General features: G+C 54.2%; 10 protein-coding genes across 10 annotated transcripts; 5 read left to right on the forward strand and 5 right to left on the reverse strand.

The window, feature by feature from the left end:
* Positions 1 to 669: 669 nt before the first annotated feature.
* Positions 670 to 1,736, reverse strand: K489DRAFT_321994 (glucocorticoid receptor-like (DNA-binding domain); the record flags this gene model as incomplete). Its single annotated transcript, XM_033601585.1, has 2 exons — positions 670 to 1,279; positions 1,336 to 1,736. Coding segments are annotated over 2 exons (1,011 nt in total), but the record flags the coding sequence as incomplete, so codon positions are not given.
* A 1,750-nt stretch (positions 1,737 to 3,486) lies between these two features.
* Positions 3,487 to 4,124, reverse strand: K489DRAFT_254364 (uncharacterized protein). Its single transcript, XM_033599986.1, has one exon. It carries the CDS (start codon positions 4,041 to 4,043, stop codon positions 3,636 to 3,638), a length of 408 nt encoding a protein of 135 aa, XP_033458734.1. The 5' UTR covers positions 4,044 to 4,124; the 3' UTR covers positions 3,487 to 3,635.
* An 81-nt stretch (positions 4,125 to 4,205) lies between these two features.
* K489DRAFT_321975 (Molybdopterin binding protein) lies at positions 4,206 to 5,238 on the reverse strand (the record flags this gene model as incomplete). Its single annotated transcript, XM_033601582.1, has 2 exons — positions 4,206 to 4,997; positions 5,074 to 5,238. The coding sequence occupies 2 exons, from the start codon at positions 5,236 to 5,238 to the stop codon at positions 4,206 to 4,208; spliced, it is 957 nt and encodes a 318-aa protein (XP_033458735.1).
* A 281-nt stretch (positions 5,239 to 5,519) lies between these two features.
* Positions 5,520 to 6,701, forward strand: K489DRAFT_254397 (glia maturation factor beta). Its single transcript, XM_033599987.1, has 4 exons — positions 5,520 to 5,735; positions 5,807 to 5,909; positions 6,148 to 6,278; positions 6,420 to 6,701. The coding sequence occupies exons 1-4, from the start codon at positions 5,733 to 5,735 to the stop codon at positions 6,603 to 6,605; spliced, it is 423 nt and encodes a 140-aa protein (XP_033458736.1). The 5' UTR covers positions 5,520 to 5,732; the 3' UTR covers positions 6,606 to 6,701.
* Positions 6,702 to 8,173: 1,472 nt separating this feature from the next.
* Positions 8,174 to 8,989, reverse strand: K489DRAFT_321399 (ras-domain-containing protein; the record flags this gene model as incomplete). The annotated part of the gene is made up of 3 exons (XM_033601547.1): positions 8,174 to 8,403; positions 8,482 to 8,757; positions 8,860 to 8,989. 3 exons carry the CDS (start codon positions 8,987 to 8,989, stop codon positions 8,174 to 8,176), a joined length of 636 nt encoding a protein of 211 aa, XP_033458737.1.
* A 942-nt stretch (positions 8,990 to 9,931) lies between these two features.
* Positions 9,932 to 10,680, forward strand: K489DRAFT_254440 (uncharacterized protein). Its single transcript, XM_033599988.1, has one exon. It carries the CDS (start codon positions 10,087 to 10,089, stop codon positions 10,519 to 10,521), a length of 435 nt encoding a protein of 144 aa, XP_033458738.1. The 5' UTR covers positions 9,932 to 10,086; the 3' UTR covers positions 10,522 to 10,680.
* Positions 10,681 to 11,267: 587 nt separating this feature from the next.
* K489DRAFT_359524 (uncharacterized protein) lies at positions 11,268 to 12,468 on the forward strand. Its single transcript, XM_033602602.1, has 3 exons — positions 11,268 to 11,399; positions 11,593 to 11,916; positions 12,020 to 12,468. The coding sequence occupies exons 1-3, from the start codon at positions 11,322 to 11,324 to the stop codon at positions 12,416 to 12,418; spliced, it is 801 nt and encodes a 266-aa protein (XP_033458739.1). The 5' UTR covers positions 11,268 to 11,321; the 3' UTR covers positions 12,419 to 12,468.
* K489DRAFT_381689 (uncharacterized protein) lies at positions 12,423 to 14,135 on the reverse strand. Its single transcript, XM_033605187.1, has one exon. It carries the CDS (start codon positions 13,887 to 13,889, stop codon positions 12,768 to 12,770), a length of 1,122 nt encoding a protein of 373 aa, XP_033458740.1. The 5' UTR covers positions 13,890 to 14,135; the 3' UTR covers positions 12,423 to 12,767.
* A 628-nt stretch (positions 14,136 to 14,763) lies between these two features.
* On the forward strand, positions 14,764 to 16,231 carry K489DRAFT_321887 (NAD(P)-binding protein; the record flags this gene model as incomplete). The annotated part of the gene is made up of 2 exons (XM_033601577.1): positions 14,764 to 15,174; positions 15,248 to 16,231. The coding sequence occupies 2 exons, from the start codon at positions 14,764 to 14,766 to the stop codon at positions 16,229 to 16,231; spliced, it is 1,395 nt and encodes a 464-aa protein (XP_033458741.1).
* A 3,756-nt stretch (positions 16,232 to 19,987) lies between these two features.
* K489DRAFT_321866 (alpha/beta-hydrolase) lies at positions 19,988 to 21,934 on the forward strand (the record flags this gene model as incomplete). Its single annotated transcript, XM_033601576.1, has 5 exons — positions 19,988 to 20,269; positions 20,335 to 20,439; positions 20,497 to 20,702; positions 20,761 to 20,780; positions 20,832 to 21,934. The coding sequence occupies 5 exons, from the start codon at positions 19,988 to 19,990 to the stop codon at positions 21,932 to 21,934; spliced, it is 1,716 nt and encodes a 571-aa protein (XP_033458742.1).
* Between the last annotated feature and the right edge of the window lie 164 nt (positions 21,935 to 22,098).

Genomic DNA, 22,098 nt, shown 5'->3' on the forward strand with positions numbered 1-22,098 from the left:
GGCCAGCTCCCGCTCCTTCTCCAGCAGCGCCCGGCGCATCCGCTCCGCCTCGCGCCGGAGTTCCATCCGACGGAGGTCCTTGGAAGAGGAGGAAGGAGGCGCCGCGGTCAGATCCGACGAGAGGAGCGCGCGGATGGAGATTTCGCTCTCGTAGGGGTGGCTCCCGGTGGTGGTCCGCGAGGAGGACGGGGGGCATGTGGCGGGGTCGGCGTCGCGCATGACGACGTCCTGGGGGTGGGGATATGATGACGATGAGGTTTCGTTGCGGTGGTGGTGGTTGTTGTTGTCGTTGTTGTTTTCTTCTCCTTCGGCGGTGGCGGAGAAGGAGCGTTTGCGGTTGTGCTCTTCGGCTTCGGGCTGCTGTTGGTGTGAGGAGCCGGGGGGGTTTCGATCGTGGTGGGTGGTGGTCATGGTGCGGAAGGCGCCGGTGAAGTCGACGGGGATGGGGACGTTGGTGGTCCGTGGATTGTGGTGGTGGTGGTGGTTGTTGTTGGCAGGGGAAGTGGGGTCGTCGAAGTCGCGGCCTCCTCCAGGACCGCTGTAGACGGATGACGAGGGAGGTCGATCGGAGAGCATGGAGATGTCGCTGGCGGCGTCGTTGTTGTTGGTGCTGTTGCTGTTGCTGTGGCTGTGGCTGTGGTCGGAGGCGGATTGTCGAGGGATGTGCTCGATGGTGTTGCCCGTCATGGGGACGACGCGCTTCCGGCGTTTGATCTCCGCCTTCTTCATCTGGACGGGGCGGTGGGCGCCGTGGAGCTTGTAGTACAGCCCGCAGGCGTTGCAGATGGTGTGTCCGGCCTCGTCGCGGCGCCACAGCGGCGTGATGGTGGTCCCGCAGTTCTGACAGGCGACGACGACGTTGGTCGCGGTGGGGGAGGAGGAGTGGCTGTAGCTCTGCAGGACGGCCTGGGAGGAGTTGGAGCCGTCGGCGTTGGGTCGGAGGGTGACCTGGGCGATCTTGGACACGCGGTTGTTGTACGCGGGACATCCGCTGCAGGCCTCTTGACCTCCGGTCCCGTTGCACCGCCCGCCGCCGGGGCAGGTGCCGTTGATGCTCTCGTCGGCGGAGACGTAGGTGGCGCCGCCTTGGATCGACGTCGGCGCGGGGCCCATGTCGTGCGATCGAGGATCGCCCGGGTTCGACGAGTTCGCCGAGCCGCGCTTCAGCCCCACGGGACGCATCTGGTTGCGCGCCTTGTAGTAGAGCCCACAGGCGTTGCAGATGACCGCCCCGGCCGGGGACCGTCTCCACAAGGGCGTCTTGGTCGTGCCACAATTGCTAGGCCGTGTCAGTGATGCGGGCGGGGGAGCATCCGGGACGCTCGCGCGACTCACCTGCACATCTGCGCGCCGAGGATGTTGTTGGCCCCCGGCGACGCTCGATGATCCGACGCGGACGATTCGTGAGGAGGGGTGGAGTATGACGGCGAGTTCGGGGCATTCCCGCCCTGTTCGAGATGAGGTGAGCGTCGGGAGCCGTCGCCGGGTTGGGTCCGGGGATGTTGGCCGTCGGCGGTCGGCTGCTGTGGTGGTGGTGCTGCTTGAGACCGCGACGCCTGGAGTTCCTGGGCCGACATCGGGTAGGCGCCCTGGGAGTGGACGACGAGCTGTTGCGCCGCCTCGAGTTCTTGTTGCGACGGTTGTCTCTGTTGCAGGTGACCCGGGTGTTGTTGGGTGGGATGTCTCGGGGCGGTCGCTGCAGTCTCGCGTCCACCGGTGTGATGGTCGCTCGCCATAGCAGTGGGGGTTGGGATCGAGATCAGTGGTTGTTATTGAAGCATTGAGATCTGTCTGAGAAGAAGATGATGGGGAGGAGGAGATCGACAGCGTCAAGCGAGGACAGGACGAGAGATTAGATCGTCGGTGTCAGTCGGGTTCCTTGCACTCCAGGGCTCTCCTCCTACTTCGCAACAGGCAGGCGAAAGAGAGTGAGACACAGGGAGAGGCAGGCGCGATGGAGATGATCTGATATGATATGATAGTGCGCCACCTGGAGGGCACTTGGTTCCGGTCCAAGTCAGTCCCCGTGCCGTGGGCGGTGGTGGTCGTCGTCGTATCGGTCGGATCGGACGTCAGGGGAGTAGAGTATAGTACAGTACGGTACCGGGTGTTGTGTGTTATTCATGTATTGTACTCAAGTGTACTGTATACCACCGACGAGTCAAGTACTGGAGGGAGAGGAGAAGCAAGCGATCACGGTAAGACACACTCCTGTGGTTGTTGGTTATTCCTTGATGCTTTGGGTAGGAGGATAGGATAGGATCGGTGGTGGTGGTGATGATGTGTGGCAGTGATATATGGTGATGGTAGTGGTGGTGGTATTGTGCGGTAATGGGGGTGTGTGTGTGTGTGTGTGTGTGTGTGTGTGTGTGTGTGGCTATCGAACATCAAACAACACACACGAGGCAGATCTGCGATCCAGAAGACAGGCGGCGTATAATGACAGCAATACTAGGTAATCATCAATGCGTGGTGAGTGACTCCCCCTACACAAACAGCAGTGCGAGTCGGCTATACAGGCAGTGACTACACTATGACTATGACTATGCCGGATCCCCATCCAGTCGCAGTTGCAGTTGCAGTTGCAGGCGAGGCGGGCGGCGGGATCGTCAATCCAGGGTCAGGGAGAATGTCATTCGGCTGACATGGTTCGCTGTAGTCGTGCATATCATGGCGGTGATTACCAAAGCGGACGATATCATTGGCGGAGAGTGAAGCGCAAGGACCCCCCCAGGCCTGTTAAAAAGTTAGGCGCAGATGGGAGAATTTGCTGGGCTTTTGCTTGATTGCTTGATCGATGGATGGATTGTTTGCGCCGCTAGTCACTTCTACTCTCTACTCTACTCTACTTGCCTCTCTCTCTACTCCGTCACCGAACTTCAAATCGACTAGGATACCACTCCTACTCCTCCCGTCTCGATTCGGTCACGGATCGGATCCACTCTGCACCTTCCAGATCGGGTTACGGCCCCCGGATGGCGCAAGACGAAGGAGAAGAAGAAGAAGAAGAAGAAGAAGAAGAAGAGGAAAGAACAACATTGTCTGTCGTGCCTTTTGATAGATGATACATAACCCGGGACGATGGCTCCAATTGACTCCTCACGATCAAATCAAATCATCACGACGGTCCGCTCTGGGTCGATGACATAACGCACTGGGGAATCCGTTCCATTCCATCTGATTATTACGCGAGGCGGGAGGGGCTCGGAGCGATTGTCCGCTCTGGGAAAAGCCTTGCTGATGGACATCTCCCTGCCCGGCTTAAAGGGTGCACGTTTCCCATCGCCTGGCTGTCGACCGTCACAGTGGACGATGACCTGATCTTCAACTGGGTGCATCTGTGTCCAAATGAATCCATCCCCATCGATGACTGTCACGTAGAGCCAGAGTGTGGCACAGTCTTGAGGTCACGGCTGTCGTAGTTATAATTGTAGTTATAGTTATAATTATAATAGTCGTGGTTGTGGTTGTGGTTGTTGTTGTCCTTCATTCATACCTACCTACGTAACGTAAGAACGCGACGACACCTCACACCTCACACCTGGCATCTGACATCTCCACACTACTGAGTTGAATCCCAAAAGATGAGGAGAAGAAGAAGAAGAGAAAAAAAATCGAAAAAGATTTCACCTCGTCTAGGAGAAGGTGAAGGAAATCACATCCCTCAAGTAGAAAGGAGTCATCACGACCACAACGCAGTTGACGAAAAGGGAGAAATACAGCATTCCGGTGACGAATCCGACAGCACTTGACTTGGTCTCGCTCGTCGACCATCGAATCGCAACGACGTCGTCTCCGTCGGCGGCTGATATGCCTGCCTGCGTCGGCGACGTTCGGTGACACCGTCCTCTGCACGGAGGGGCATCAGGCGTAGGTCGGCTCCGATCCAGGTTCTCGTCGTACTGCCGAGCATTCTGGCTGTTTCTTGTGATTATCGATATTTGTATTGTCAATCCACTCGGGAAATATTCGGCGAGGATTCGATACAGTATTGTAGTGTAACACACGAGCGCATTGAGATTGATCACCCCGTACTCGCCCATCAGCCGTTTCTTGCACGAGGGCCAGCCGGAAATCGGGATTCGATGAGATTTCTGATCGTCGAGGTTCTCATCGGTGTCACTATATTCATTAGTATATTTGGCAAGATTATGAAGAAAAACCACCCTCTCTCTGTGGTAATATCCCTTTCTCTCTCTCTATCTCTAAGCATCCTTGTCGCTTCCGTCGTCGTCATCCTCACCTTCCTTCTGGACCCGACGGCCCTTGACCCCCTTCGCAACCTCATCCACCAACGACTCCATATACTCCCGGTCCTTGCCCACCAGGGTCACCGAGTTGTGCGATTTGCCCCATCGGGGGTAACTTCCGACCTTGACGCCCTTGTCGGCGACCTTGGCGGAGAGCTGGGTGAGGTATTCCGCGACCTCGCTCTCCGGGAGGGGCGTGCTGAAGATGATGCGGTGCACGCCTTTGCCCTCGGGGTCGACGAGCCGGGGGAGGATGCGCGGCTTGAGGCCCGTGAGCATGGCCTCGAAGAGCCGCGGGATCCCCGGGAGGATGTGCACGTTCGAGTTCACGCAGCTGACGGGCACCCAGAGCTCCTCGGACGTGAAGATCACCTGGTCCTCGTCCGGCACCTCCTTGTCGTACGGTAGCTCAATCATGCGCATCTTGGCCCGCCGCGCGGGCGAGTCCACGTCCCACGAGAACGCCTCCTGCCCGGGCCGTGGCTTGGAGATGCGCTTCATCCGCTCCAGGGACTTCTCGTGGAGGACCAATGGCAAGTTGAACGCGCGGGCGATGGATTGGTAGGTGATGTCGTCGTGGGTGGGTCCGATGCCGCCCGAGGTGACGACGAAGTCATAGTTGTTGCTCATCCGCCGCGTCGCCTCGATGATCTCGGCCTCATCATCGGCGATGACTTCGACACGCTTGAGGTTGATCCCCATCGAGAAGCAGTATTTGGCGAACCATGCTGAGTTGGTATCCACGGTCTATGTCACATGATATCCTTTAGCATTTTCTTCAGTAATGTCGCAAGCGATGGTTGGCGTAAGCAATATGACTGACCTTGCCGCCGAGAACTTCGTCGCCGATGATGATGATGCCCGCCGTGTGGATCTGTTTTTTACCACCTGGAGCCGCCATTGTCGATCGTGACGTCAACAACTGTCCGCCGGTGCGTAGTGTTGGACGAGAGAGATGTCGAGTGACTTGGTTGACGCGAGCGAACATGAGGTTTGTCGATGACAGGTGCCTGGAAACCAGTCCGAAATCGCGAAACAGTTCGATCGTGAGGTATATAGAGGTCGGATCGAGCAGCTCCAATGGACGTTGTGAATAAAGAATTACCTAGGCATACGCAAGTGACATAGTGAGGCTAGCGTCATCGACATCATCGGCTTGGGGGATGTGGGGTCGGATAAGATCTCCAGTCATCTGATATAGCAGACGGGACCTGGCGATGACTTATCAGAGATGGAGTTTTGACGATTGGCTACTGCGAAACGTGAGATACTACGTTAGCTCGTTTTTATTGAATCATATAAAGACCCCATCAAATCCGTCTATTTCCTGACATGTGCAATCAGGCACCACAGCTCTCTACGATGACCTCTCACGAGAGATCAACATGCACACAACACAGAGCTCTCTCTAAACTTCCACCAAGTATTAACAACATTGGATCTCTCCAGCCTCTCTCAAAAGTCCCTCCTCTGTAGTACATCATGGTGAGATCCGTCGCATTCGAAGACTCTCCACTTCTTCTTCCAGTAAGCTGATCGGAAAACACGTCGCCCAGTCTTCCGAGTCGCGCCTCTATACCTTCTCGACCGAGACGAAAGATCAACTCCGCAAGTTCCGCCTAGGCACATCACGCTCCAACCAGCCTCAAGCCAGAATCTGTACGTCCCGCAGAGAAATCATCACTTGAAAGGTGTTCCCGGTGGATCCGACCTTGAGAGTGGCAGAAAGAACAGCGAGCTGGTGCAGGGGAATCTATTCCCTTGGCGTCGCGAAGAAATAAAAGAAGCATGAAAGCAGCCGTGAAAAACCAAACAGAAAAAAAAACACAATATGGGCAAATGATTTTCTGACACTCCGAGGAATTTCTCCCTCGTTTGCCACGCGGCGGAAATACAGATCAAATCGACAAGAAAAACATGGAGATCCGCCAAGTCGACGACGAAGTCTACACCAAAATCCCCGACATCGTCGACGAGCTCCCCGATAACACGCCGCGATACATCCTCCTCAGCTACCCCCTGACATTGGTATGCGCGGAAACCTCTCTTCCTTTCCCCCTCCGCCTCCATGTAACTCATCACCCGCCCTGAGCCGCGGGAAGAAACCGTTCCACATACTTGGGTTGTCCCCTGTTTTCCCTTCTCGAACTTGCCCCTCACAATTTCTAGGCATCCGGTCGGCTCTCCGTACCCTACGTCATGGTCAACTACCTCCCGCCGACGTGCTCGAGCGAGATGCGCATGCTTTACGCCGGCGCCAAGGAGTTGATGAGGAATACCTCCGAGGCGGGGAGGATCATCGAGATCGATTCGCCAGAGGATCTTGAGAGCATCGAGGAGAAATTGAAGGAGTGAGCAAAAGTCTCACACTGGACCATGATTTGTTTGTGAGAGCGTGGAGGGGATAGGAGGTGGTGGTGAGAGTGGTGGTGGTGGGCGTTGAGAAGGGAAATATTTTTGTTGTTGTTGATGTGGGCGATATGACACAGCTTCCTCGGTCCGAAGAGGGATGATGTCAGCGCGCCATATATGCTACCGATGCTGGAATGTCATTCTCATGGCTTTTTGCGTGGAAAGAAGATCATTTCGAGACTTGGATTCTTTTGATCAAGATAGGAATGGCACATTTCGAGTTTTGGGCGGTTTTCCGCATTCCTGGCGGGATCATGATGGAAACGAAACCCTCTGCGGGCTGGAAAGAATCTCATCCTTTCTTGCTTTGGATCTGGCAGATCTTGTTAAGCCTACTTCTCGCCTTGTGCTGTTCGTCTGACTTCTTGGTACAGTATACAGGAAGTGATTTCCCTCCAGGAGCGAGGCAAGAGGCTTGGCCGCGTAGTGTTTAATAACATACTCATACAACAAGAGTTGTGTGCATCAGCTTCACGTGTGAAATGCATGTGATTTCAGCCCGCCAAGCACCTAGGTAACGAAGGAGGACATGCAGAGGAGAAGAACAGATGAATAAAGCTACCGATGGAAGAATAGGAATAAACCAGAAGAAAGAGGTTAGAAGGAGTAGAAAAGGAAGTCTCGAAGCTCAAGAGAAAGAAAAAGAAACAAAATGAAGTATTTGTCCCTTTCCATTCTTCACCCTCCAGGCTTCTCTATCATCCGAGAAGAGGATGTAAACAATGGAGAGGTTTCTGGTGTGATAGTCGATAGCGGTCCCAGCAGAGAGAGAGACACAACATGGCGATGCCCATCAACAGTTTCTCTCTTGGTCTGATGAGGTTATCCCAAATGAAAGGATCCGACCAGCACCCCCAATCTCAATTCACATCCCCTCGTCTTTCCAAAAAGAAAAGAGGAGGAAAAAAATGAATAGGCAAAATCCAAATGCACGCCGCTTTCTTTGAACACAGGAGATCCGTACTTTTTTTTTGGTGACATGTCCCTCGCGATTGAGACATGCATTTTTTTCCCTTGCGCGCGCGAAAAAGAAATCGACTCCCCCGTCCATCCGGCCGCTCGGGGATCCCTTGCGAATGTGGACGACGCTCACAATGTGTGATGTGAAACACATTCGTGGATTCCCTTCTGAGGGCTAGAGTCCTTGTGCAGGGAGGAAGTCTTCTGCTTTCCACGTTGCGCCTCTGGTCTCGTTCTCCTGGCGCATAAGCCCTGAATGCTTGCTCCCCCGATCATGCCTCTCTGCTCTTGGAAGTATCCGCGCCCGAAATGAGAATTCAACCGGAACGATCTTCATTCCGTTGGGAAAAGGTTCCGCCGCACACATGCAGAAGTGCGGGCGAGTGTGGGAAACCCAGGAAATGCCTCTCTCTAGTCCCCCAAAACAGCGCATCAAAGAAAAGTTGCAGCAGTCACGTCTTCGACGATGCAAAAGAAACGTGTAGCCGGCTGCGAAATAAAATGGTGTGACGGTGGTGACAAAGAGAATATGCAGATGAGGGTTTTGTTCTCTACATGATCGTACATTTGGCACAGCATCCAGGCTCTTTCTCTTGTCCCTCAATGCCCATCTCTTCCCGAGCTCGGTTTGCTGACCCGGCGGTGCCGTTGTATCCCGAGTTGCGGTTGAATTTGCGGATCTCGCGGACGATGTCGTAGAAAGCGTTGTCGACGTTGATGCGCGACTTGGCCGATGTCTCGATGAATTTGCAGCCGAATGACTCGGCGAGCGCACGACCCTCTGTGAGTTGTGTCAGCTTGACATTCCCATAGCAATCCCAACGCCATGCGCGAGGATTCGCACAACATAAAAACTCACCCTCTGTGGAGACCTGTCGCTCATGCTCTAGATCGCACTTGTTGCCGACGACGGTGATGGGGAAGTAATCTCTGTCCTTGACGCGGAGAATTTGTTGTTGGAAAGTCATGATTTCCTCGAAGCTCTGTCGTGATGTGATGCTGTAGACGAGAAGGAAACCTTCACCTGTTCGCATGTATTGCTCGCGCATGGCTGAGTATTCCTCCTGACCGGCGGTATCGAGGACATCCAGAAGCGCGACCTCATCGTCAATGACACACTGCTTGCGATAGGAGTCTGTGTGATGGGAGAAGTGTCAGCGGAAGGCGTGATACGTGGACGTTGGCGTCGGTGATCGCAGAGAGGTGAGCTGCAAGCCGAAGGGATTATGATTCGCACCTTCTATCGTAGGGTCGTATTCATCAACGAAATGACTTTGGATGAGTTGAATGGTGAGACAACTCTTTCCAACACCACCTCCACCGACGACGACGAGCTTGTATTCCCGTAGGAACTGAGTAGATGACATGTCAGTGATGCAATGCCGTTGAAACATCCAAGAGAGGACAGACTTTGGTGGCCATTTTGAGTTCCTGCTCGCACACGGCACGAATGGGAATAGAATCTCAGGTTCGGGTTCAAGGAAACCGTATACGCGACGATGATAAGATCTCGCGATTGCGACTCGGGTTTGATGAGGCTGTTCCGGATTGCAGAGCGCAAGGTTTGGTACAGAGCCGGCGATTGTGATGAAGGGAGAAACTGATGCAGCGATCACGCAGGTGGTAGGCGAAGGACAAGGCTGAAGTGACCGCGTGGCGATCGCGGAGTCGATGGGCGGAAGATCGTGAAGCAATTGCGAACGTGGATCAGTCGAGAAGAGGGCGATGTGAGTGTGTGTCTAGGATGCCGCGGTTGGAATCCAGCCAGCGAGAAGTCCAAAGGGAGCGAATAGAGGAAACACACCTGCACACACACCTGCACTCGCGCGAAGGGCCGTTTGGGTTTGGAAAGGCCAGCGGCCGGGCAGCCGGCCGGGAAGTACGTGCAACGGTCAGTCCCGAGCCCTTTTTTTGGTTGAAGTCCGGCACTCCACACTGCAGCAATGGACAGACAACGGCTGCGTCTACAAAACAATACTACTACCTGCGGATCGATCTTCATGTTTCTGTCACGAGCAAGGCCGAGGCGAATGCCAAAATCGGACTTTCGACGAAAGCGCATGCTTTGACCTCACCCGTGAGATTGATGATTGTCCACTCATTCATCGAGTGCATCGAGCATTTGCTCCAGTCTGTTTGTTGATGGTACTATAACCAGGGCTAGCTTTGCCGCACATTGCAAGCTCGACCTTTCGATGAGCTACAGGACCTAGTCTTGGAGCTTCATGTGAATTCTTGACCGCCAGCCAGCAACCCTTCCGATGGCGATAACAATAATAACAACAAAGATTGACCGATGGGCGCACTGGCAGAGAATGGCGGCATCGTAGCGCCACCGCCTCAACATTCCCTCCATCGTCGCGATCCCCAGCCAGCCTACGAGCCACCGGGCATCCACCTCATCACGCGCGTCGAACGCATCCTAGAAATTCATGCAACCGAGCTTATGTGAAGCCGACTGCATATGACCATGTCATTGGCACGAGGGAGGTCTTCCGTCACGCTGCTTGCGCTTGTCGATGCACACTGCTCACGGCAAGCCGGTCCAATATCGCACCCAATGAGAGATGAGGATGGGGACTTTTCAGGACAATGCACCTGCACACTAGTATTTGCTTTCCCCACCCGGGCAATCTCAAATCGTAACGGGCAAAATTTCATGTCGGCAGGGCCTGGAATTATCCTCATCTCGAGAAGGGGACTCATCATCTTGTTCAGGGCGCGCGAAGAAAAGACCCTGGCGTGGATGAGAAAGCTCCTCGAGGGGGGTTTTTCTTGGACACCACCAGCATGTGATTACTGCGACTTCAGGGAAAGATTTCTGCGCGAGCGGCTGGCACTGCGACCTCCAAGCGGATGGACTGACTGGGAGAAGCCCATTTCACATCGAGGTTGGTGATCGTGCCCGGCCGAGTGCACATCAGCGCTAAAATGCTTTTGGTTATTTCCGACTGAATCCAGCTCTCATTGGTTTACCCACCTCGGAGGCTACTAGGGTGGTGATGTGCGATGGATGGTGGCACGGTGGCGCTGGGGAAATCTCCTTGGCTTTGGCGGGCGAGGATCTCGAGGTTTTGAGGTTTCGGGAGCCGAGTCATACTGTAGACGTCGGACGCTCAAGTATTGATACTGGCTTGTGCATGTATTCGATGTGCAATCCTCCAGAAAGGAAGCGGTACATTGGGGCGCACGTCTGTGCTGCAGGGAGCGATGTTTCTCATGCGTGGCCGAACTCAGCTCGAGGCTCACGGCCAACTATAGCAGCTAAAAGGGCTTTGTTGAGACGATGTCGTGCCCCGTAATCATTACTCATCAACAAGGCTGGCAGATTACCTAATACTGTAGTCAACCATATACTCAGAGAAGCACCAGCAAACGCTGGGAAGCCCTGGAGCCATCGTCACCTGCATACAGACGTACTATACTCTTGGTAAATCAATACAGCTGGAGTAGTTACATTGCATTAGCTCGCCATATATATCCAGCAGCACTAGAACGTCTATAGAGCCCAATCGTGCAAATGTCTCACGGCGCACCGCGCATAATCTCCCTGTACGATGTCCACCATACACGAGCCCACTGATCAAAATGCACTTCACTTCCAAGGTTGACACGCATCACTAACACTCACAGGACGAAAGCGCTTGCGGCTGGGGATACTTCATCGCGTGGTCCGCATCCTTCTATCCGCAGCCATGGATGAACATTCGGCGCCGGACGACCGAGGGTTTCATCCTCGACTTCCCACTCCTGAACGTCTTTGGTTTCACTTGTTATGTAAGTCAGTCGCCCTCTCTCCCGAGAAATCCAGTCCAGGCCGGCCCGAGCATTTTCGCACAGGTGTCTACGAATCCCAACCGCAAAGAAACCCGCGGATATCCGACTGTCTGGGAGTCCGCTAGAGACTCTGCCTCCTCCTCCCGTGTATCTTGGGATGTCGGCTGACCCGGCGGAAAACCCACCCCTCCAGACCATCAGCACCGCAGCCTTCCTCTACTCGCCGACCATTCGACACGAATACGCCGCACGCCATCCCGCTAGCCCAGAGCCGACGGTCCGGGCGAACGACTTCGCCTTTGGCCTGCACGCGACCATTCTGTGCATCATCATCGTCTCGCAGTTCTGGTCCAAGCTATGGGGCTGGACCCCGCTAGCGCAGACGCCGCGACCGACGAAAATCACCTTGGCAGTTCTCTGCTGTTCGTGTGTGATTGTCTTGGTGAGCATTTTCATCGTGCTGGCGGATCAGGTCAAGCCGGTGGAGCGGCGGCGAGGTTGGGGATGGATCGATGTGGTATGTATATGCTCTCTCTCCAAGAACCCCCGGACAGGCGTGGGAATGGTGTCTTGATCGGAACTCTTCCATGGCTGATGATTTCCGATGTTTTCCACATCAGATGTACTCCCTGACCACGGTCAAACTCCTGCTCACGGTCTTCAAATACTCACCACAAGCGTGGTTGAACTATCGCCGCAAGTCCACGATCGGTTGGGCCATTGACGGCATGACGCTGGACTTCATCGGAGGCGTCTTGAGTCTCGTCCAACTCGTGATCGACTCGGCTTCGCAGGCTGATTGGTCTGGAATCACCGGCAATCCGGTCAAGTTCGGATTGGCGAATATCTCCCTGTTCTTTGATGTCATCTTTCTTGTTCAGCATTTTGTCCTTTATGGACCGGTTGAGTCGAAGACAACAAAGTCTAGCGACGAAGAACCTCACGAGACGGATCGTCTACTGAGAGGCGAGCAAGAGGCTTCTCTGCCGCCTTCGGATGATAGGAATACTGCTAATTGATTGCCATTGGTAGAAATCTGATAGAGTTGAAAACTTGATCGACAGCGGGTGTGTTTGTACGCAATGTCGCTACAGTTCACTTGAACTGTAATATAACAAGACTGTGATTGAGCTCGACAAATCTGGGACATTGACTAGCATATGTGTTGCTACAGAATCCCATCAGAATTCGGTCAGATCGGACCGTGCACTCCGACGGCTTAAAAAAGACGAGAACTGAAACCTTTCTTTTCCACTTCGCCTACTAGCTAAGCCGCAGATAGATATCGTATAATTAGCCATCGGCGAGAAAATATACCAGATGAATCATCGGGATTCCTCTGCCTAATTGGTTCCTGTACGTAGCAAGTTACTTCTTCTGGCCGACAGCGGCCCGAGTCTGGTAGTGCTCAACGAGGACATCATCCCGCTCCTGCAAAAAGAACGCAGCACCAGCCGCCGGTCCCGCAAGCGCCGTCAATCCAACAGCCTGTAGAAGCACGTTCAACGAGAGACCCTTCCCAGACCGCTTCGTCGAGCTCTCAAGGTACAGCGTGGCCGCCCAGATGAAAATCGCCGACGCGGCACAGATGTTATCCCATTGCAAGAACGTCGCCACTCCCGTGGCAAAATCGACCCTTCGTCCATCCGTGATGGCCGCGACGTTGGGGATGATCCACGCGGGGATCTCACGGAGCGCGGGGACTACACCGAGGGTGTTAATGTGGCCCGTTGCGGACGCGAGGATGGCGAAGAGGTAGAGCTTGCGCTTGTGCGAGACCCGTCCGCTGGATGAGACCGGCACCGAAGACGTCGCCGGCAGAGACTTGAAGATGGTGAACGCGGCCAGCACGAAAACCGGGTGGAAGAGCCGCAGGATCGTCCAGAGCTGTGCGGATTTCCAGCCTTGGCCGTCGATGGCGCAGTTCTTCATGAGTAATGTGGGGATGAAATGGCCGATGAAAAGCGCATAGCCCAGAGCACGCATTGTGCCGGGCGGGGTTGCGATTGTTTCCACGCCATCTTGCTTACCCTGGGATAATGGAGCTCGGGTGCTGAGCAGATGGATGACACACCATACTGGCGTGAACATTCCGATGCCGAAAAACTCGCCCATGAGCTCGCAGAAGTATGTGCCGAGCATGAATCCTACCGAGCTGGAAGATCGGTGGGCCTCGGAGAGCATCAGGAAGAATGCGCCGGATAGCGTGCCCACAATGTAGTTGGCTTGTAAATGTCCCGCGACATTTCTTTCGTCGAGCGCCGCCCAGAAGAAGTTCAACATGAAGGCAAAGTAGTTGTCGATTGGTGCAATGCCCGTCTGTGGGAGGGCGATGGGGATGTTGGTGTTGTGGAGGATGCGGTTCTTGAACTCGAAGACGGTATCCAGCGTAAAGGACCCGTTGAGCCCGGCTTGTCTACCGAGGGTGAAGTGAGCCAGCACCGCGACTCCCGCGAGCACCGCGATGCCTAAGGGGCGGGAAATGGCCATGATTATGCCGGATTATGATCCTGATGAATAGAATCGTCTGTAAGGGAGTGGCTGCTGTGAGAGTAATTGATCGATATGTGATCAAATCGAGGAGACTGCGGGGGATTGATAGCTAGCCGGGCTGTGGCACTTCTTATACCAAAGACCTCTCAAAGAGATCAACATGAGGTCGTTACGAATAGCTAGTGCAGGGCACGCCGAGCACTAGGGTGAGTCGCGAGTCGCTACAAGAAACTGATCAAATTGAATGAGATGTTTTGATGGCTCAATTAAAGCGATCATTCACGTGCTTGCTCGGTCTGACTTACAGTCTGGGGCTACATATGCATGGCTAGTTGTCCAGGTGGTGGTGGAGATTGGACTGATTATGGGCACGCCTGTGAACCAGCCCGAGGTCAGTCAGTCATTCTCAGATCCCGTCCAATATTACGACCCCTGTAGTTCACATGTGATACAGTAATACCTAGTAATAATAACTCCTCCACTGGTTCACTCAACGGCTTAGTAAGTTCACATTGACATCGCGAGCGTCGCTCTCGGATGGAGACTGTTATTTTTTGGACGAATCTGCTCGTCTTGTCCAATAATTATACCTTGTTGGAAATGCTCACAAGGTAAAGAGTAAATACATGAAGGAGATGTCCTTGGTCCGCAAGGTGCACTCCATGGTCGGCTTGCTCGGCTATCGCACAAAGCCGAGAGACATTCGGCATGTAGCCCGCTGTTGTTGACACTAGGGGGTTGACAACACTCAAACAACCTCCTCTATCACTACCCTGGCGTTGGATTTCATCAACGACAACATCATCAGTTCACAACATCACGCTCATTGAATCTCGAATCTCCCGTTCAAGGTACTCGCATAATTTAAAATATGGCGTCCAAGACGAACCTCCTCCTCACCGCTGCCATCGGCGGTGGTCTCCTCTCCGCGCTTTTCGTCTCCCCCGACCGTCTCAAGGAGCCGTTGTTGAAGCACTTTGGCCAATACAGCTCATACATCAACCCGTTGAACGTCGACCGCCTCGTCGTCCTCTTGAAGGGTCTCCTCGCTCTCGGACTCTACCGCGATGTCGCCGCCTTCCTCTCCGAGTTGGCCCAGAACGACTTCCGCTTCTCCTCCGAGAAGAGCAAGTACGATTGGCCCAACGAGGTCATCGTCATCACTGGCGGTGCCGGTGGTTTCGGTGGTCTCATGGCCAAGGACTTCGCCTCCCGCGGCATCAACGTCGCCATTTTGGATATCTTCGAGGAGCTCCCCGCCGCTCTTCAGAACAACGCCAAGGTGAGGAAATTATCATGCCCGTTTCTTTCTTTTCTCCTCTCGCATACATGGACTAAACACATCATCACGACAGATCTCGTACTTCAAGTGTGACATTACCGATGCCGACGTCGTCGCCGAGGTCGCTGGTAAGATCCGCGCCACCGTCGGCCAACCCAGCGTCCTGATCAACAACGCCGGTGTCGCCCACGGCCAGCTCTCCATCCTCGACATCACCCCCAAGCAGGTCCAGCAGCTCTACAACGTCAACATCGTCTCCCACTTCAACACCGTCCGGGAATTCCTCCCGACCATGATCGCCAACAAGAAGGGCCACATCGTGACCGTCAGCAGCATGGCCGCTTTCGTCTGCTCCCCGGGCCTCGTCGCCTACAGCTCCTCCAAGAGCGCCGCACTCGTCTTCCACGAGGGCCTCCAGCAGGAGCTCCGCACCTTCCACAACGCGCCCGAGATCAAGTGCTCCGTCGTGCACCCGACCTTCGCCGACACCCCGATGGTCGCCAAGTTCAAGGACAGCCTGGCCAAGACGACCGCGAAGCTCATCACCCCGGAGTCCGTCGCCGACGCCGTCGTCAAGCAGGTCCTCAGCGGTCGCGGCGCCCAGATCATCCTCAACGGCAACCTTCCCTACTTCCTGACCACCCTCCGCGCCTGGCCGCACTACCTGTCGGGAATCATCCTGATGGGCGCCAACCGTGCCATGAAGGTATGTTTTGTAACTTTTTTGCGCTCTCTCTCTCTCTCTCACACACACACACACACACACACATGCACACACGTGCACACGCGTGCACACGCGAGACGAATTTCTCCGTTTGCGTTCTCTCCGATTACTAACCACTCCCATCTCACAGGCAACTCACGCAACCAAGAAGGATTAGAAAGAATTTTCGTCAGGTTTGGCCGAGAATTCTATGTGTATAATTTCTGTGGAAGAATACCAAATCCCTTATTTTTTTGCCCGCAAGAAAACTTGTCTTTCTTTTTTTCTTTCTTTTTTCCTAGGGTTGTTCAAATTCCCCCTTGGACTTTCTCGAGCCTTCTCTCTCGTCTATAGTTTGACAAGTGCGCAGACCGGAGAACCGCAGCAGTGTCTCCGATCATGGCCGTCGTATCACTCCGGTGACTGATCCGATACTTGGACTCGCCGATGACTAATATCCAGGGATGCTATTCAACCGCTGTCGGAGGCAGAAAAGAACGAAACATTGTTGAGTCCGCACTTCTCGCTAGCAAAGACGCGCCTGGCCACCATCTACGACACTCCGGTCGTCCGGAGTGTCCGCCATCTCGCAGGTCGTACACGACAGCCAACAGCGCCAGAGGTCGCCGGGTCGGTGTGGGCCAATGACAAAAGACCCGGCCCATACCGGGGACGGGAATGGCCACGGTGGAAGTCTCTGTGTCCTCGCAGATCACGCCGCAGCTGGACGGAATGGACGCGGGGCGCTGACAGCAAACGTTTGCGACTCATCGCCCGTACTGTCCTTCTCTTCTCTTGTGGTCCGCGAATTCGGCCTGGAACGGATGGAAGGGAAAACCCTGGTCGAGTCGTCGTCGTCCTGAACCTCATGCTGCGGTCGGACCTATACTGCTTCGGCGCTTTTGCGGTATCTCTCAACGCATATCGACGAGCCGTCGTGTGCCTCCGACGCTACGCATGTCCGAGAAATGTCAACGACTCGGGAAGCTGGAAGCCTCCAAATGCCATCTGGACGTTAGTCACTAGCGCGACCAGATTTCGGATTAGTCATGGGGGGGTGCGCCGGACGGCACATGGATGTTCAATTTTGGTTGTGTAGTTTTGCGTCCCCCGGTGGGAGTCGTCGGGAGATTGGGATTCGTCGTGTTAACCTTTATCACTACTCGTTGGAATGTCTCTCTGTTCGTTGTGTGTTCTTACCCTGTTAAAGGCGGGATTGGTTCCTCTCGCGCCGTTGAGAATTTCTTGGTGATGTGATGATGAATGCCTGAGCGGTGAAGCTGTCCAGGTGGTGTCACACATGTCGACGTTCGTGTGTTGCTCAAATTTGCAGGACGTGAGGCTGCTCGACTAATGTACTGCAAGGGTTGATTTCCATTTCGATATCTCAGATGAGTATTTGTCACGTTGATTCCATCATCACTCAGAGGTGTGCATTTGGATGGGGATTTTTTCTTTTCTCCTACTATACATTTGCGTTTCACGGCGGCGCAACACCGAAGAGGCTACCACCTACGAATGCTTCATCAGCAGTTTGGAGGATCGAGCATCACGGGGCTTTGTGTCGACATGGGACCCGACACCACCACCTAGGTACGAGATTTCCCTCTGGAGTTTGATCAACTTCACATGTTCGCGGCAACTTTCACCTCCGTCTCGGAAGGCGATACAAATATACATCCAGCACATAGCGTATTGCGTGTGTACGCTGTGACGCGCGTTCACATGCCGGAAGAGAAGGAACGTGGTGAAAGAAAAGAAAAGAAATACATCTGTCTCGGCACGGCGCCGCCGAATGACAGTTGCTCCTCATCAATGGCACATCTCTCTCAGCCGAACGGCCTGCAGAGGAGGAGGCGGCGGAACTACAGTCCCGTCCAAGAAATCCTGTAGATGCGCGCGCCATGGAAAATGCCCACATGCAGCTAGCTTACTAGGTAGCATGTAGATGGAGTGCATGGTACCTACATGTCTAGCGTTTGGCAACGTACGGTATTATGTACAGCATTCGCATGGGTGATCCCACATTCAGCGTGAATGACAGAGCTGGAGTCTGTCAGATGCATGCATGCAGCAAATCTGCATTACGAGGAAAAGGGTCTGGAACTCTGGACCATCGGAGAGTTTTTGTTTTAACAATTCTCGTGAGGGGCAGTTTCTCTTGGTCGCAGGAGTAGTTATGATATGCAGGTGGTCGTTGGATTTTTTTGGTCTGCCTTGGCTGCAGCATATATAGTACAATGTGTGTAGTAGGCGGGTGTTGCGGGATCCTTGACTGGGATCCATTTCTTGCGTTGCGGGGCATTTGCGATGCAGGTATTGAGAGAGGGACGACGATGGACTGACTTGGTGTGCCAGATGGGTCGGTCCCGCATTGATGAGAGGTGGGAATCTCTACGAGGATCTGACATGATATGTACAGCATGATTTCATTATGATGATGATGATGATGATGTTGAGAGCTGCATGCATCAATCTCGGCTGCAGATACAATCGATTCATACATTTCGAGAGAGATCCATAATGGCCCATACGACACTTTCTTCTTCGTATGTTATGTTAGCCTTTTCATACAAGCACACTATGAGAGCAGATCTATCGACCTACTGCAATCATGATGCGCATTTGACTTATGTACACACACACAGTACGTGCGCAGCCCGAGGATCTTCGAACCATGCCGCCAAATAGTGTAAATTCCTCGCCGATCTCAGGGACAGGAACACGCGCAAAGCTTACCGCGCGGCCGTCACTTTGCGGGGGAAAGCATTGGCGACGTATTGGCACGGCACCGGTGACATCCAGGTGTGCATCGAATTTGATGGAGGGGGGCGTGGGAAGATCTCGTCGGTTGCCATTTCCCGCGCCAAACCCATCCACACCCACCCCGGCCGGGCGGCTTGTTTGTTGGAAAAGACCAAAAAGAGGAGTTGGGGAGGGGATCGGCGCTGCACTGATTTCGTTAGCTTCGAATGGAGAGGACGACGCCTCGTTCTGTAATAACAATGTGGCATGTAGTCAGTCAGGCACGTGTGTGTGCGTTTCTACACTCGTACCTGGAAAGAATCTATCGTCGTTTGGGTTTATTGTCGTTTAGGTCTATCGTCGTTTGGGTTTATTGTCCTCTGGGTTTATTATCGTTTAGGTCTATTGTCGTTTGGGTTCATCGTCATTTGGTTGGTTTGCGGTACGCGATTTATCTCTTTGTGCTATGATCACCAACCACGCCTTTAATCACAATGCGCTGGAATGGGTGACGATGGGAATGTCCGAATGTCAGTCAATTGACCATTGCACGGCCAGACAAAAGACCACGGCGGGGGCCACACGCGGGAGATTCGATCGGTCGGGAATTGTGATATGTACTATCCTGTACCAACTATCCCTACCTAGTCCAGTAGCCTGTTCCAAAAGATGCCGAACAAGCACACCGCGAGACATTGCGCCGACACGTGCAATGTCATCAACATGTCATCGCCACACGCCGACAAGCATCGCCAACAACGGTTTCGGTCATCTCGAAAGACTTGCGGCACGGAATCCTCCGCCGCTATAGTTCAAGCATTGATGCTCCCTCTCCATCTCCATCTCCACATTACAGGCCCGAACTACCGATCGCTCCGCCCATAGCTCAAGCCTTGTTAATGTATGGGAAGAGGAGTATACCTGGGAGGTACCTATACATCCATCACCAATCTCGCACCGCCTGGTCTGCAGGTACAGTACAAGGTTCAGATGCGACCGGGGGCATGAATTGACTGACCCCAACATCGACCAACGTCGCGATGGCCTGCGCATTTCAACACGATTCCTGGGCCGCTTTCCTGCTCTGGGCCTACACTTGGCACGTAAGCCGCCACCATCTCCACTCCCATTCCTTCATCATCGCCTTGAGGTCTTGACGATCCATGCATGCATCTGCTCGGGCTCACTTCCGCTAGGTCTTCTAAAGGTATACCTATTTGCCGCCATGTCGTCTCTCTTCCAGGATTCGTCGTGCTGCGCGCTCAACTCATGCCTCCTTTGCCTCTATGAGAAGTGAATGTCAACTTCACGTCTTGCAAGTTTGATATCGACCATTTCCCCTCTTGAGCAGGCCTCATCCCAATCATGGTCAAGGCTCTACTCTTCGGTCTGCTGGCCAGTCTCATCCCTCACACCTTTGCTGGACCTCTCCGTCGACAGTCCTCCTCGCCACCGACCGTCCAGGTTATCAATGGCACGATCCAAGGAACACATCTCGCCTCATACAATCAGGATCTCTTCCTAGGCATTCCCTTTGCTCAACCGCCGACATGGGCTTTGCGATTCCGTAGTCCTGTCAGCATCAACAAACCATATCGGAACACCCTGCAAGCAACGAGATATGCGCCAATGTGCGTTGGCTATGGCGTAAGAGACATCGAGATCATCGATCACTTCTTGCGATCACAGAACTGATGGCGAAATCTATCCAGTCCGACTCTGCCGGCAAATTCACTTCCGAAGACTGTCTTTATTTGAATGTCATTCGACCTGCTGGGTATGAAGGGCAGAACCTGCCGGTCCTCGTCTGGGTTCATGTACGTCTTTCACACCATCTTCCGTCGATGGAGTCGCAGTATTAACGCCCATTCCAGAGCAGCTCTTTCACCATGGGAGGGACAAGTGATCCTCGATTCAACCTCACCTTCATCGTCGATCGATCGGTCAAGATTGGAAAGCCGATCATTGCAGTCTCGTTTGCGTATCGTTTGGCTGCGTGGGGTTTCTTGGCTTCGAAGGAGGTTCTCGAAAGTGGAAATAGCAACATGGGTATCAAGGATCAGAGAATGGCATTTCACTGGTGAGTTCCACCACATTTCTGAGTTGGCTTCAATCGTGCTGACATTTCCGGCTCTCAGGATTCAGGAAAACATTGCAGGTTAGTTACAGAGCGCGACACTCACACACCAACAATACTGACCACATCTAGCCTTCGGAGGAGACCCATCAAAGGTGACCATCTGGGGCCAATCATCAGGCGCAACTTCTGTCGGCTACCATCTACTCGCATACAACGGCCGAGACGACAATCTCTTCCGTGCTGCAATCATGCAGTCAGGGAACCCCACTAACTTCATCTCCTTCCGAGATCCTGCCGAATACCAATTACAATACAACGCCCTCGCCGCAACCTTCGGCTGTCAAGTCTCCTTTGACAGTCTCAACTGCCTCCGCCTGATCCCCTTCCCGGCCCTAAACGCCGCCATCATCCTCCAAAACACCGTCGTGTCCAGCTCCTACATCTCCGCCTGGAACCCGATCGTGGACGGCGACATCATCGCGCGGTACGGAAGCCAACAGCTCAAAGAAGGCGCCTTCGTCAAAGTCCCCATCATCGTCGGCGCCACCTCCGACGAAGGCACCGTCTTCAGCCCCTTCGGCATCGACACCGCGACCGAGATTCTCTCCAGCATGTCAGACCCCTCCCGCCTCTGCAACATCCCGGCATCCCTTGCCCCGTCCGCCCTCGCCGCCTACCCGGACGAGCCGGCCTACTACATCCCCAGCCCAGCCACCGTCGGCAACGCCAGCATCCCGTCCTTCTTCGGCAACAACCAATGGCGCCGCAGCGCCGCTTACTGGGGCGATGCCATAGGCGTGGCCAACCGCCGCGCCGCCTGCGAGGCCTGGGCGGCCGCCGGCGTCTCCGCGTATTGCTTCCGCTTCAACACCATCGTTGCCAACACCCCGGCCTACATCGGCGCGACGCACTTCGAGGACATGTCGTATGTCTTCGACAACACGCAGGGGCTCGGGTTCAAGGACGATCCCTTCGCGGGCCTCCCACAGGCGAACTTCGACCTCGCCCACCTCATGAGCGGGACCTGGGCCTCGTTCGCATATGATCTGGACGTGAACGCTTTCGAGGGCAGGTATCCTTCGGCGGTGAAGTGGCCGCAGTATGAGGTGGGGAACCCGAGGGATATCGTCTGGGATGCGACGGTCGAGGGGCTGACGTTCGTCGAGACGGACGATTATCGCAAGGAGGGCATCCAGTGGATCAACGACCATGCGTTGGATTATAAGCGGTGAATGGATGGGAAGCGAAAATGAAAATGAAAATGAACATGAACATGAACATGGACATGCACACGCACAACAAGAGAGATGAAGGTTTCCACGTAAGCCATCCGACCTTGTCCTGTCCTATATGAACCGGGACGGACGGACGTATTAGTCATCCGAGAAGATGGGTA

Source organism: Dissoconium aciculare (genome assembly GCF_010015565.1).
Source record: "Dissoconium aciculare CBS 342.82 unplaced genomic scaffold K489scaffold_8, whole genome shotgun sequence".
Taxonomy (NCBI): domain Eukaryota; kingdom Fungi; phylum Ascomycota; class Dothideomycetes; order Mycosphaerellales; family Dissoconiaceae; genus Dissoconium; species Dissoconium aciculare.

Coding starts and splice junctions, on each gene's coding strand:
- K489DRAFT_254364 (XM_033599986.1), bottom strand. CDS start 4,043: ATGGGCGAGTACGGGGTGATCAATCTCAATGCGCTCGTGTGTTACACT.
- K489DRAFT_254397 (XM_033599987.1), top strand. Junction 5,910..6,147: donor CCAGCCTCAAGCCAGAATCT/GTACGTCCCGCA, acceptor GCGGAAATACAG/ATCAAATCGACAAGAAAAAC. Junction 6,279..6,419: donor TCAGCTACCCCCTGACATTG/GTATGCGCGGAA, acceptor CACAATTTCTAG/GCATCCGGTCGGCTCTCCGT.
- K489DRAFT_254440 (XM_033599988.1), top strand. CDS start 10,087: ATGACCATGTCATTGGCACGAGGGAGGTCTTCCGTCACGCTGCTTGCG.
- K489DRAFT_359524 (XM_033602602.1), top strand. CDS start 11,322: ATGAACATTCGGCGCCGGACGACCGAGGGTTTCATCCTCGACTTCCCA. Junction 11,400..11,592: donor TCTTTGGTTTCACTTGTTAT/GTAAGTCAGTCG, acceptor CCACCCCTCCAG/ACCATCAGCACCGCAGCCTT. Junction 11,917..12,019: donor GTTGGGGATGGATCGATGTG/GTATGTATATGC, acceptor TTTCCACATCAG/ATGTACTCCCTGACCACGGT.
- K489DRAFT_381689 (XM_033605187.1), bottom strand. CDS start 13,889: ATGGCCATTTCCCGCCCCTTAGGCATCGCGGTGCTCGCGGGAGTCGCG.